General features: G+C 44.8%; 1 protein-coding gene across 1 annotated transcript in view; it reads right to left on the minus strand.

Annotated features, from left to right (window-relative positions):
* Positions 1-416: 416 nt before the first annotated feature.
* LOC142575617 (neprilysin-1-like) overlaps positions 417-13,009 on the minus strand; it is a 99,984-nt gene continuing 87,391 nt past the window's right edge. Inside the window, exons 18-22 of the mRNA XM_075685117.1 lie at positions 12,260-12,390; positions 8,196-8,261; positions 7,343-7,447; positions 6,651-6,727; positions 417-992 (exon numbers count right to left, since the gene is read on the minus strand). Of these exons, the coding sequence (XP_075541232.1) occupies positions 893-992; positions 6,651-6,727; positions 7,343-7,447; positions 8,196-8,261; positions 12,260-12,390 (479 nt within the window). The 3' untranslated portion in view covers positions 417-892. The remainder of the gene's footprint in view (positions 993-6,650; positions 6,728-7,342; positions 7,448-8,195; positions 8,262-12,259; positions 12,391-13,009) is intronic.

A 13,009-nucleotide genomic window follows, 5' to 3' on the forward strand; every position in this document is an offset into this window, starting at 1 on the left:
TTAAGAACACGCTGCTCGCGACACCTTGATTCGTTGGCAACTCAGGAGAAAAGCCTGTGATTTATGTTTAAAAAAACTGCGCTAGAAATTCTTTTTATCTCTTTAGTTTTGCCTGTTTTCTGGCATACAGATGCACGAAGTATAATTTCATCACTTCAGTGATAACCACCACCCAGAAAGAGGGGGCGAACTACGGCAAAATGTTCGGAAAACGAATGCTCTTGTATTTCATTTGCTGAGCCATCGTCTTCTTTACTTTTTTTTTTATCATGTGGGGCGACTGAACGCACCAGTAACCAAGGAACCTATTGTTCAAGCGATGCTCGAGGAAGCGAGAAACTAATTGTCATCGGGCAGTGGCGCCTCCAAAGACAGACAGAAAAGAAGCGGAGACAAACAAACACAACATAAAGAGAACCAAGGATAAAAGGCAGTTGTACTGTACATCCATCTTTCTTTTTTCTTTTTACAAAAGAACGTCATTCGGAAATAAAAGAAGAAAGATCGTTCAAGCAATGACGTGTTCTTCTCCATGCCATTCTTCCTCCGATGACCCTGCGTAGCTTCAGGATACACGCGATTTCGACATGAAGTTTGAATGAAAGCTCACGCGTATGTACAAGAGTAAATGCATTCGGGTGTGGTATGGAGCTACGGGCCACTTGCGGAGAGAGGGAGAGAGAGAGAGATAGATGGTTCGTAGAAGCAGGCGGGGGATTGCTTTTTCTTCGTCTCGTTTCTTTTTTTCTTTTTTTTTTGTTGCGCCTGTCCCCGGCCGCCTCTCGAAGACTCGGTTCTGTTACGCTGTCACTGGCTCCGCCGCCTACAAGGTCCCGGAACGAAAGCCGTTCAGACCCCGAGGTAGCCGCAGTTTCGAAGCGACGAGAGTCGTTCACCACAGGATGCACTTGTGAGTCAGGTTCATGGGTGTTCCTTCCGGGCAGCCGAAGGCGTGCGAAAACTCGACCAGGTTGCCCATGGGTATGTTAACCCTGCATGAACAAGACAAGACATGAACAATTTTGCTGGATATATATATATATATATATATATATATATATATATATATATATATATATATATATATATATATAAGAGAGAGGAGGAATGAGAACCATGGAGGTTGACTACTCAGTAAAGGGGAAGGGGGAAGAGAAGAGAAAGAATGAACCATATGAAACAGTGCGCGTCGGTGCTTTGAAAGAGTCTGTGAAGTGTCACAGATATTCCAACACAGTCACACATGGATGGATGGATGGATGGATGGATGGATGGATGGATGGATGGATGGATGGATGGATGGATGGATGGATGGATGGATGTTATGAGCGTCCCCTTTGGAACGGGGCGGTGGGTTGCGCCACAAAGCTCTTGCTATTATACTGCCTAATACTCCCTTCGGTTGGCTACCTAGGTTAAACAATAAAAAAGTGGAAAAAAACACATACACAGACATGCAATGCCACACAGTGCACAGTGGCGCACAATCCGAATTGTCGCTAAATGCCAGCTTCTTTCATGCAACGCAGCGGTGTCGTCATAGCAACTCCCACTGTTGTCCGTGTGAGCCAGCTGGCCAAGAATGTTGCTTTCTGTGAGTACAAGCTTGTCCAGTCGTCATAGCGTGGAAGGGAGTAGCACTGGGCCAACTGCCAGCTTGTGCAAGAAAGCAGGGGTCTCTTCAGACGGTAGTTCATCTGAATGTTCTTTGTTTTAGAATTTGAGCGTAGAAGTCGGGAACTTTAAAGGGCCGTATAGGAAGACCTTCGTTGGAAAGCATGGCTGACTCACTTGTCAGGGGTTGTGGTCCGTGGAACTTTTGCTATGTGAACTGGTAACGGATGTCGAACGAAGCATAAGTACCAACTAAAAAACGTTAAACTTCTGACGTCACGAAAGAGTGGACAGGACCAACGGTACACTCCTTCGTGTTACGTCTCGTCTGAAGTCGCGGTTCTTTTCCTCTTGAAACATGTCGGACCAAATGGCCCAACGTTCCCCCCTCTTGTATTTGTAGCTTGAGTTGTTTGTAAGTGCTTTGCGCTAGTTTGGATCACTTAAAAAAACAGAAGACAGGTTAACTCTTGCTGGTTCGAGTTTTGTTTTCGAGGTTACAAATTTGTGTTCCGCGCATCTGAACCAGAGAAGAAAGGAAATGGTACGAGTAAGCACTTTCTAGCGCACTTGTACAGGGCACCTTAAAACATTTTCTCATGTGTCAGCACATACCAGAGAGCGATGTAGGGCTTTGCAAGTCAAACTTAGCCATTATTAGTGCCTTAACGAGGTATACATATTATTTCAAAGCTATTTACAAGCAGCCCGAAAGAGAGAGAGAGAAGGAAAGGCAAAGGAAAGACAGGGAGGTGAACCAGAGATTACCTTCGGTTGGCTACCCTGTACTGGGGAGGGTCAAGGAGATGCGATAGGCCAGAGAGAGAAGGATAAAAAAATAAAAGAAAGAAAACTACACACATACGCACGTACACAGGCATGGTATATGACTAGGGTGGCAGGCCAGGCTCCTTTCATTATTTTTTTTTTCACATGAATTTGACTTTTGTGTTGCACTATGTACTCTGAAATTTGATTTGCGCTACGGTATTTAGTATCTGGTACGCCCACCTGCTTGGTCCTCGGAACGCAGTATACCCTAAAAAAATAAAGTAAGTAAAAGTAGACACCGCGGACCAATTCTCATCGGGCTGCAAAGCGTAGAATTTCGCGAAATTTGTCAGGAGAAATGTCTGATACTTATCAAATCTGCCCAAAATACTATAATAAAACTTGATGGCACTCTTGTTGTTCACCTTGCGTGCGGTGTTCGTTCTCTCCTACGTCAAATACTACAGATACTATTTCCAAATAATCGCGATACCTTATACAGGACTCACTGGACCTGAAGGAGTTAAACTTGTTCCGGCGACAAACCTATATTTTTTTTTCTTATCGGCGCCACTACACAGCGAACGGAGCACAAGCGAATTCCTAGTGAGCTTCCTCCATCGCGCGCAACCGCGACCACTCGGAATTAAAACCTAAACACCTGCTGTAGAGCGGTGCAATTCCCAAGCGCTACTAGCATGCCTGTCAGTGATGGATTTGGCGTGCTCGGCACGCTTCGGCTGTATCCGGGCTCCAAAACTTTTCCTCCACTGGATCGATAACTCCACTTTCTCTCTCTCTCTCTCTCTCACGCACATATATACCAACTCGCAGAGTACTTTCCCGCTCGATTTCGACTAGTGCTGAATTCACCCTCCCGATGTAAAGAGAGGTCGAAGGCCAGCGTCATCGGCAGTACTATGGCAGTGCGAGATGGACATATGAAAGAAATAAAGAAAAATTGGGGGAAAAACGCAGAGTGGGGAATCGAAGAACATGTCGCGGAAGTTCAACAATATGCGTCTTATTAACGGCACATTGGTCACCGAAGAAGTATAGCGGCTGCGCATTTTGAAGGTGGAATTGTAAAACGGCGAGAGCGAGCGTTCGACAGTTCAGGGCTCAGCTGTCGAGCGCTTCATGGGGTTAGAACACGCGCACCGATGCACTTGCACGGTCTAAGAAGTGCAAGGACTGCGAAGCCGCTCACTGGCACTCCCGCGATCTCTTCTGCCGCTGTCGCGCGGTCGCGGATTCTCGGACGAAAGTTTGCCTGCTCATGCAATGCGTTAGTAAAAGCGTGCGGTGTGAACTCTGCTTGCATTGGGTGTTTATACTTTTGTAGGCGCATGTGTCACTGTCGAATAATTTACCCCTTTAAAGGTTAATAACGGTGCAAATCTGCCTATAACTCCCCCACTGACACCCAAAAAGGATATAATGGTCCGAGTTACCCCCTTAGGCACTTTTGAGGGTGTAAATTATTTTGCAGGGCAAGGACTACATGATGTTCGTGGGTGTGCGTATGCGAAATAGTGCTTTTATTGCCCAGCGGGCAAGAACTTCTATAAATGAATGAGATTGAATGTAGGCCGCCTGTACTGGTTAGCGTTCTTTTTTTGTCTTGTTATTACCTAGCTTATTCTCTCTCTCTCTCTCTCTCTCTGTAGACTTAGTACGGAGCTGTGTGTTTAAGTTGTGTGTTCGCGTTATATGGAGAAATGTGTAGCTTCAGTTTCTTCACCTTGTATTGTGAAGGCTGGCTCTGGTATAGCCTACCTTTCCGTTTCTAAACAGTTATATTAAACAAAAACGCGACAGCAAAAGCATGGGAGCTGGAGCTTTGATCAGCCGGCAGGCGTCCCCCAATTCGCCTAAGTGGCCGCTCATAGGGACCTGTTCGCCAATAACGGCTAATAGGTCCACCGAGGTAACCACCAGCGGTAGTAATCTTGGAATGCTCGGCGTATTTTTTTCCCTTGCCTGGTGAGGTTAGGGGCTAACACGCTGAGGTTAAGACGCCGGCGATGAGTAAAGATCTGGGAAAGAACCGAGGGTTCCTATATTTAATTTCGTCCTGGGTGTCTAGAGTGACAGCCTAATTCTGCGAGCTCAAGCTGATTTTACCGTTCGAATAAGGCGTAACACGTCTGATGCGAAGAATAACAAAGGATAGAACGGTCAAATCGATGAACCATCTCTTTTTCTTGCAAACTTTCTTGCCAAGTCGGCAAACTGACAGCGTGGCACGTCGGCCTTGCTACTTTCTCAGTGCCGCACATGTGCTGGTGGGGCCACAGAATTTCTCACTATAACACCTCGAGGGAAATCTGGCGCCACCGTCTATGGGAGCTTACTAAGGGGCGCTTTGCTTTCATGGGAATGATGATAAATGTGTCTGCAAGGCTTGTGTTGGCTGGCAAGAGGCTTTGTCTAAAACGTGGATATGGCTACACAAATAACGCGTTCTTAAAGTGAAACCTTCATGAAAAGTTTTCATGTACTCATAATACCTACAACGCACAACCATGCGAAAAAAAAAAAGAACAGACCAGAAACTGTTCAAAAGCATGCCCAAATCTTGTCGTCTGTCGTCCTACTTTAGCGGCCCTCTGATGCTTCTTATGTTTCGTATAATTTGTACATGCAATAAAAAGTTCGCATAATTAAACAAAACTTGTTTTTGTACAATAATAAAGCTATCTTACGTGCTGTTTTAGTCGAAAATGGATCATTGTGACAGACGGAACAGTGTTTGTCTTCAAGGTGTCGTGGCTCTCAGAGAACGGTGCCAATCCGAAGTGACAGTATACCGGCATTCCCGTGTATACCACAGCGCAGCCGCGACAGATTTCCCTCTAGGTAATACAGTGAGAAACTATGGGTGGGACAGTGTAGATTGGAAAGAGGCGAATGCCTCAGGCAGAGGAAGAAGAAGCAACAGAAAACGACCCCGTTATCCCATCTCAGGCGACCAGTTTCCGTATTTAGTCAAACTTAGCCCGACCTTCAAAAAAAAAAAAAGAGAGAAAGGAAAGATATGTACGAGAAATCTGGAGTCGAGTTATATTCGAGGATGCGGTTTGGCGGCGCTACCAAACACCCCACGTCGTCTCGCAGAAGCAATACTATATAGGCACGCTATATTTCAGCATAGCCACCGAGAAATGGCCGGCGCGTCATGTGATCTCGGAGGCCAGTCGAAGTTGTGGGTTGGTGCGCGCCATTTCGCTTGAACGTCGTCTCTCGTCGTCCTGAGCGGCCGTGTTTGCACGCGTTTCGCTGTTTGACCTCGTGAAGCGCTCGCGGCTTTTAAGCGAAAGGTAGGTCCGCTATCGCGGAGGAAAAAGAAAAAAAATAAGATTTGCGCACCATTCTATCGCTAAAGTTGCTTACACCTTGTTCTGTATTCTTGACAAAGTTATTCCTCGGAATTTTGAGAATGACAGCGTAAAACAATAACAGAAACCTCAATATGGTGCAATTCTTTTGTCAAGTTTAACTAGTAATAAGGTGCCTGGCATGCTTCTCCGGGAGCTGTGCGATGATTACGACATACACAGTGATCACATAAACATAAAAACAGGACATATAAGCACACGCGCACTCTCCTACACAACAGAGATATTTACGAAGTTAACAAGGAACCCTATTACACGGAGACGTGGGAGCAGTTCGTATTCAACTGCAACAACGCAGAAATAAAACTGAATAGAGTAGAGGGAATAACACGATGTTCAAGATTTTGTAATTCAGAGAACGTTCGCGCGACGTTCAGAATTTGAAACTTATCACGGGTATAGAAACCGAGCGCATGACGAAGTCACACGTTATCTTTGGAGATCTTGCATTTTTGGTTTGCTCGTGTTTTCTTCTACGATCGCTTTTAAAGCTTATAGATTGTGTTATCGCTTCATATATGGGTAAATACGGGGTCTTATTCGAAGTAAAATCTCGTCAGATTCAACGCTCCTGTTCGTTCTTTCTTAATGTTCGGTTTCCTGTCTGCGCCATGTAAATAGAATACGCAATAACAAAAATTTGCATTGTATGTTAAATGTGAAGCAACGTGTCAGTTATGACATCTTCCTACGTAACTAAATAGTTGAAACAGTGGGGATACCAGACCCTGCCTGAACGTACAGGAATGTTGAGCAATGTTGTCACCTTGTTCACGTTTTGCTCATCGTCTTGACTCTCCATCTCCCGCATTCCTCGTCTTTTCTGAGGAAAGTTGAGAGTAAGATAAGCATCGTGGTGTTTACCTGTATTTCGATGGGCTGTGCGTGTCGTACTGGATGTCGTTCTTAAGTTCTTGCGTTCTCATGTTGGTGCACCAGGCCTGCAGAGAAAATAAAATAAACGTAGTGGATGTTAGATTTCAAATAAGTGTAACACGCATTGATGGCACGACACGAGACTGTCGCTCCGTCGGACGATTCGCTTGTGCATCCTGAAGGGACTGATATTATTAAACGCACACAAAGGGGAGAAGACCTAGTTCACAACGAATGAAAAACATGCGGTAATACTAAGGCGCTTGCCACACGGCAGACAACTTATTAAAAAGCGGACGCTTGTGCTGGAACAAAATACGAGCATGTTCCAAAATGGGGTCGCGTGTTAGCTTTTTCGATCAAAACAGGAGTAGGGAGTCTCTGGCGCGGCGTTACATTGTTTCCGATACTCTTTTTATTTCATTTTAAGAGTTACAAATATACAAAACTGATAAGAGAGTAGCTTAGCACTCAATCTTCTTTTTTTCAGGTTACAGCAAGTTTGACACAATACAAAACGGAGCATTTAAAGGTATTCAGCAAAGATTGGAGTATATGTACGATTTGATACGATTTGATTGACACGAGACTCCAAAGTCTATTCGGCACGGGTAAATTGTAGTGAAGCCACAAGAAAAGCCGCATTTGCGCTGATTGTTTTAAATACAGATTGCACGTACCGTAGCCGTGGAAATGAAGAAGACCTGGTCGCTGGTGAAGCGCTCGAGACCGGGCAGAGCAACGCCGTTTGGCTTTCCCAGCTTGGCCAAGCTGATCCGATACGCCTGCCAAAGACACAACCAGGGACGTTTTAACAGGGGAGAAAGCGAGAGAAATATTTGTCGCCTAATGGCGCAATTGCGTTTCTAAAGTAAGTAAAGCTGTTGCGTGGTTTTAACACGTGGTGTACGGCTGGTATCGATCAAATTTCGAAGAGAACGGCACAAAAATAACGATGTTTCCTTAGGGCTATGGATATTCGCATTCGATGAAGCCGAAACGACATGCGGTGGTACAGTTACAACATTATGGCAGTAAACTACAACGACATTTCAGGAACTATATCGCAGGCAATTATTATTTTACCAATTGCTGTATAAAGACCTAGGGCTTAAAAACTGACAAGTAATCACCGCTGTGTGCAATATGATTAAGTTTGTCCACCTTAAACGGCGTAATTGCTGCATCTCCTATGTTTTATTTCTTTTTTTTTTTTCGTGTGCGTCTGTGTATTCCGGAGATGCATCACTGCAGATTCTGTGCTTCGAATATAATGAGGTTCTTGAGATTATAACTCTTCGTTCGCATTTCTTTCATTGAAAAACAAAAACAAAATAAACATGACGAGATTGCTAACAACACAACGAAACTGTTGTTGCCTTAGAAAATTCCGGCCGCTGGTATGGAGGCACATTCGCTTACAGCACACAAGTACAACACTAAGGGATCGCCGTTGAACCCATGAGGTTATACATTTAAGAGCTTCTTCGCTATCGTCAACAAACCGCGTGACTTCCAACAGATTTTACTTACCCGAAAAGCCTCCCGAATGCCACCGTTGTCAGCGATGTTCTCTCCTTGCGTGTTGATGCCATTGAGCTGAGAAAATGAAGCAAAAAAATAGAAGAGAGAGAGAGGAGGGGTTCTCTCATGAATCCTGGGGTGGTTTGCTTGACGGCATGAGAAGCGTACTACTTAAGATGAATAGGATGAAAACTAAAATGATCTGCACAGTTGACAACACAGATACACAAAACACAGCACTCAACACTCTAGTAAAGAGTGTTATTGGGACCAGTGTCTCCAAGGAAATCCAGAAGTGGCTCCGTTGCACGAGAGGCCCAGGTAGCGCTTGTCCATGGTCCAAGGACGTGCCTGAGCTCAAGGGATGACCGTCTTTGTTGAATGTTGAGCGCAGACATCAAGGCCCTTCTTTGTGGCGTAAATATAGCCTGCGAGCTCAGACTAGGTATAGGTCGAAAGAGACTATGTTCGTGAACTACGTCGCTACGGATAATACTGCAGTTGTGTTCGTAACATTGTTGACGACACTCTTCGATGGCCTCCCACGAGATGAGGATGATAAAAACGTTTTATTGAAAGGAAAAGGGGAGGGGAGTTAGGAGAAGGGTGGTCGGATTCTTGTTCCTAAATTCCGTTGCCTAAGGCCGCCCCCCTAGCTCTTTCCACGAGGGCTCGCTGGTCCTCGAGGGTTGAGCTGGACAGGGCTGCCTCCCGTTCTTCCCACGTTGGCTGTCGTATAGTTTCTAAAGCGCTATTTGCCTGGCAGGCCCATACCATGTGGCACAAATCTGCTTTCTTCCTGCAGAATTTACACTCGGCCGAAAAGGATTGAGGCTCAATAGCATGTAATAATAATATTTGGGGTTTTACGTGCCAAAACCCCTTTCTGATTATGAGGCACGCCGTAGTGGAGGACTCCGGAAATTTTGACCACCTGGGGTTCTTTAACGTGCACCTAAATCTAAGCACACGGGTGTTTTCGCATTTCGCCCCCATCGAAATGCGGCCGCCGTGGCCGGGATTCGATCCCGCGACCTCGTGCTCAGCAGCCCAACACCATAGCCACTGAGCAACCACGGCGGGTTAATAGCATGTAGCTTGACTGGGTTATTAAATGACATGGTTCGTAATCTTCGTAAAATACATTCTTCTGATTTATCCATTCCCTTGGTCGGCCCCGGGTATTTTCGTCGCAATAAGCGCAAGTGCTGCAATACATCTGCATAAGTTATTAATGGCACTAGGAAGTCCGAGTCTTCGGAGAGGGAGGAGGAGGGACCCCGGGGGAGGGAGAAAAGCTCGGGCGCGAGAAAAAGCCATTGTTCAGTCTGTTTGCCGAGCGATGAAGTTTACGCTCTCCTTTTTGAAAACATTGTTTGCCTTGTATTATCGAGAGTAAGTTTTGCTTCGGGAACAACTACGATTTTCGCATTCAGACACACGTAAAGCGCGAAATCGGTTCAGACAACCGCTGAATCGATTCTGAATGAAATTTCTTGTATTTGAAAGACAAAGATAGATTCTACTGACAGTGTAAAGCAGAGCTTTGATTCATAGCCTCGTAGTTATTATATGAAAGTTTCCGAATATCAGTAACTTGAAAAATAAAATGCTTAACAACAAAGCTTAAACATCGTTAAATCTGCACCAAACACAGATATGGTATAGTTCCCTAAACTCCAACTGCTAGGGCATCTAGAGATGTGATACAGAAGAGTTAGTGCTTACGTGACATTGTTAGAATCAAAGCCCTACTCGCAAATTAGTCATATTTAAGAGAGGTCTATAATAAATCAATTTTGTCCGCCTTGGTGGCTCAGTAGGTGCAATTTACAGAAATGTTATTTTCTTTTTAATTTTTCAGTTAGAAATTTGTAAAAACGATTCCTCAGTTTATGTAAATTTCGAAATTTTTAAAAAAGCCTGCAAACATTTTGTTCAAATAAATTTGAAACAGTCGGTATATACAGTACAGCCGTTAAATAATAAAATGTACTTAAAATAGGGAAAAACGTCCCCAAAGTGGGTCGAGTCAATGCGGATAAAAACTTCTGCAATTTCATGCGTTTAGATGAGAGCGCCTGAGCTAAAGGTTCCTATATCGTGCCTCGGACGAACTGCGTTCCTCCGCGGGTTTAAGGTAGAAAAGGCAAAAGACGATCTCAGCTGGTCGGCGGTACTCTGCATTGTATGGCATTGCCATGGACCAAGCTAGCCTTGTTTCAGTGCTTAGCCGGGCTTTTGGTAAATGGCAGCACGTAATCAATATAGCAGCGCAAACTGAAGCAAATTATTTTATCTTTGAGGAGGCAATACATGTTGGTAAACGGGAGTTCTTAAAAAATAATTTAGCCATTTTTGGTCAGAATTCGGGGTAAGAATGGGGCACGGGAGGCATTAAGCTGGACAAAATTTTCCGCTAATATGTGCTTTCACCTTGCACTGAGCAGTGTACAGGCTGCTGCCGTTCGGAAAGTAGAAAATGGCAGCACCGAATATTTTGTACATTATTGAGATGCAACACAACGTTTCGCGATACTAGAGAAAACAAATGCTAAGATAAAATTCTCAGGAGGCTAGCTACAACTGCAAACATACGTAACGAACTATCCTTATCCGCAAACATAACACCATATAACCTGGTATATAAGCAAATATAGCTGCCATTTTATGTGCAACCAGTACAACAAACAATTGCTGCTAGTCAGACTTGTAAAGGCTTCCTCATCCTCAAGGTCATCGTTTCCGCGGGACGAAATTTAGCACGAGACATCGTTCTCAAAGAACGATGTCCGTTGAAAAGAAAAATAAACAAATGAAACTCAATGTACGCGTGTGAGCTGTTGTGTGTAGGTCAGCATTATGACAAACGCCGCCTGTTTTTTTTTTTTTTTCAAAATGCTGGAAAGTGAGAAAATTTTTAAAGGCTATGCCTTATCTTTCAAGCAGCGTGATGTGCGTATCAGCGGTGCTGCCCGAGGTGTTGCCGATATGAAATTTCGATTTCTGGCTCCAAGCAAGTAGTTCAAGCTTATATATAGTTAACAGTGCTTCATATAAGCCCTGAATTGGGCTTCTTGTGTTCTCTTGAAACTCATTCACAGTTTCTCGTGCGCGCCCTATGACCATTGCAACGAGGTCCGATATTTGCATGTTTTTACCAAATGAAAGTTCCGTCAGTGGTCCAGGGTTGCCTCATCCTCAGCGCTTTTAGGTGCCTTCGCGTGTCCCTATGGGGCCACTTGTCTGACAAGCATCGCCGACTTCTCATGCTTACTCTGAGGGAGTGAACCGACCTATCCATTGTCGACAAGAGAGCTCATGTAAACCAAATAGTGAGTTTCTACCTGTGCTCGTAACCACAATACACTGCACAGAATACAAAAACAACATCGAAGTTATCGACGACAGCAGCACCGCTTGTAGCGCCCAAGTTGGGCCGCGTACGTCTTTTCATGCTTACAACCCTGTAGCAAGATTTCTATATTGCATTATTGTTTTCGCAAAAAGGTAAAGAGAAAGCGAAATGCTCGCTAATGAACGTTGTAACCAACGCCTGTGCACCAGAAGAAGGCTAACCTGCCGTAATTTTAATGACCCTATGCTGAATAAATAGTTTTCCTAAGCGACACAAGTTCACGCCACCATCACGACTGCGCATGTCGGTGCCTCTGGTGTACCGGTGTTCCGTAACGCGTAAAAGCACCTTTACGGCCAGGTTAAAACTGCGTTAAATACTGCTTAACGCAATGGTTTACAGCTCATGACAATCCCCGTTGTCACATTTGCCGTGCGCAAGTACTTCTCGTTTTTATCACGCTTTAAAAGCGTTGAATTTGAAATCCTTAGCGTTCGAGCCATTTGCCCCATATTCGGCAACCGGCGGAGACGGTAACCGATAAGCGACCACGAGGCATCATAAGATCGTTTCCCCGCGAACTGCCATCTAAAAAGCTGCACGTGCTCGCTATCGAACACAGCTTCAAACGCCGATTCGCCGTCGTGGCCTGTGCCTTGAATCGACGGAGGTATTTGCGGAAATTTCCCTAATATATTCGGATTCGGAGACGTACGTTCATGCCTGCTTGTGGATCGACGATGCTGCCGTACTGTTCGATGAAGCACTTCGCACGGTCGAGAAACTTTTGCCTGGTGTCGTGTGTCCACCAGTTCCGGAGGTTGCCTTCGAAGTCGAACTGGCTGCCTGCACGACGCGGAAAGAACAAAGCCCCGCTGAGGAGAGCCTTCACGCAGTGACCGGAACAAATGCTTTCAGGAATGAAACATTGAGAGAGGGAAAGAAGTGCTACCTTTGTTTTCTACATTTGCATTTACCCTAGTGATTGTCTATGCAGTCTGTTTTTTTTTTTTTTTTTTACAAGTGGACGACTTTCAACTGTCAGGTGTTCACGTATCAATGTGAGGGTACTTAGAATGCTGCTGTGGAAGTGATGAACGTCTTATTCGAGCATGAAATACAGTTTAGCGATAACTTGAACACGACGGCGTAAGTAGGGGACCTCATTCAGGGAATTAAGCAATCATGGTTGGTTCTCCTACGAAGAACGTTGATGCGCACGCTGAAAAAATAAATGTGTCAAGGCGATACGTGGGGACTTCAGATTGCGTCAGGCCTGATGCATTGATTTTCCTGCGACGTTTTTTTTTTCACCTCTTGCATTCATCACCGTGGCTTTTTTCTGCATCGAACCCCACTGATCTGTACACGCTGTCGATACACTTTACTCTGAAAGATTCCCACTGATGACGCATTAGAATACTAGTTTGTAGTGAGACCATTTTGACCACGCGCATAGTGTCGT

This window comes from Dermacentor variabilis, chromosome 3 (assembly GCF_050947875.1).
Source record: "Dermacentor variabilis isolate Ectoservices chromosome 3, ASM5094787v1, whole genome shotgun sequence".
Lineage (NCBI taxonomy): Eukaryota > Metazoa > Arthropoda > Arachnida > Ixodida > Ixodidae > Dermacentor > Dermacentor variabilis.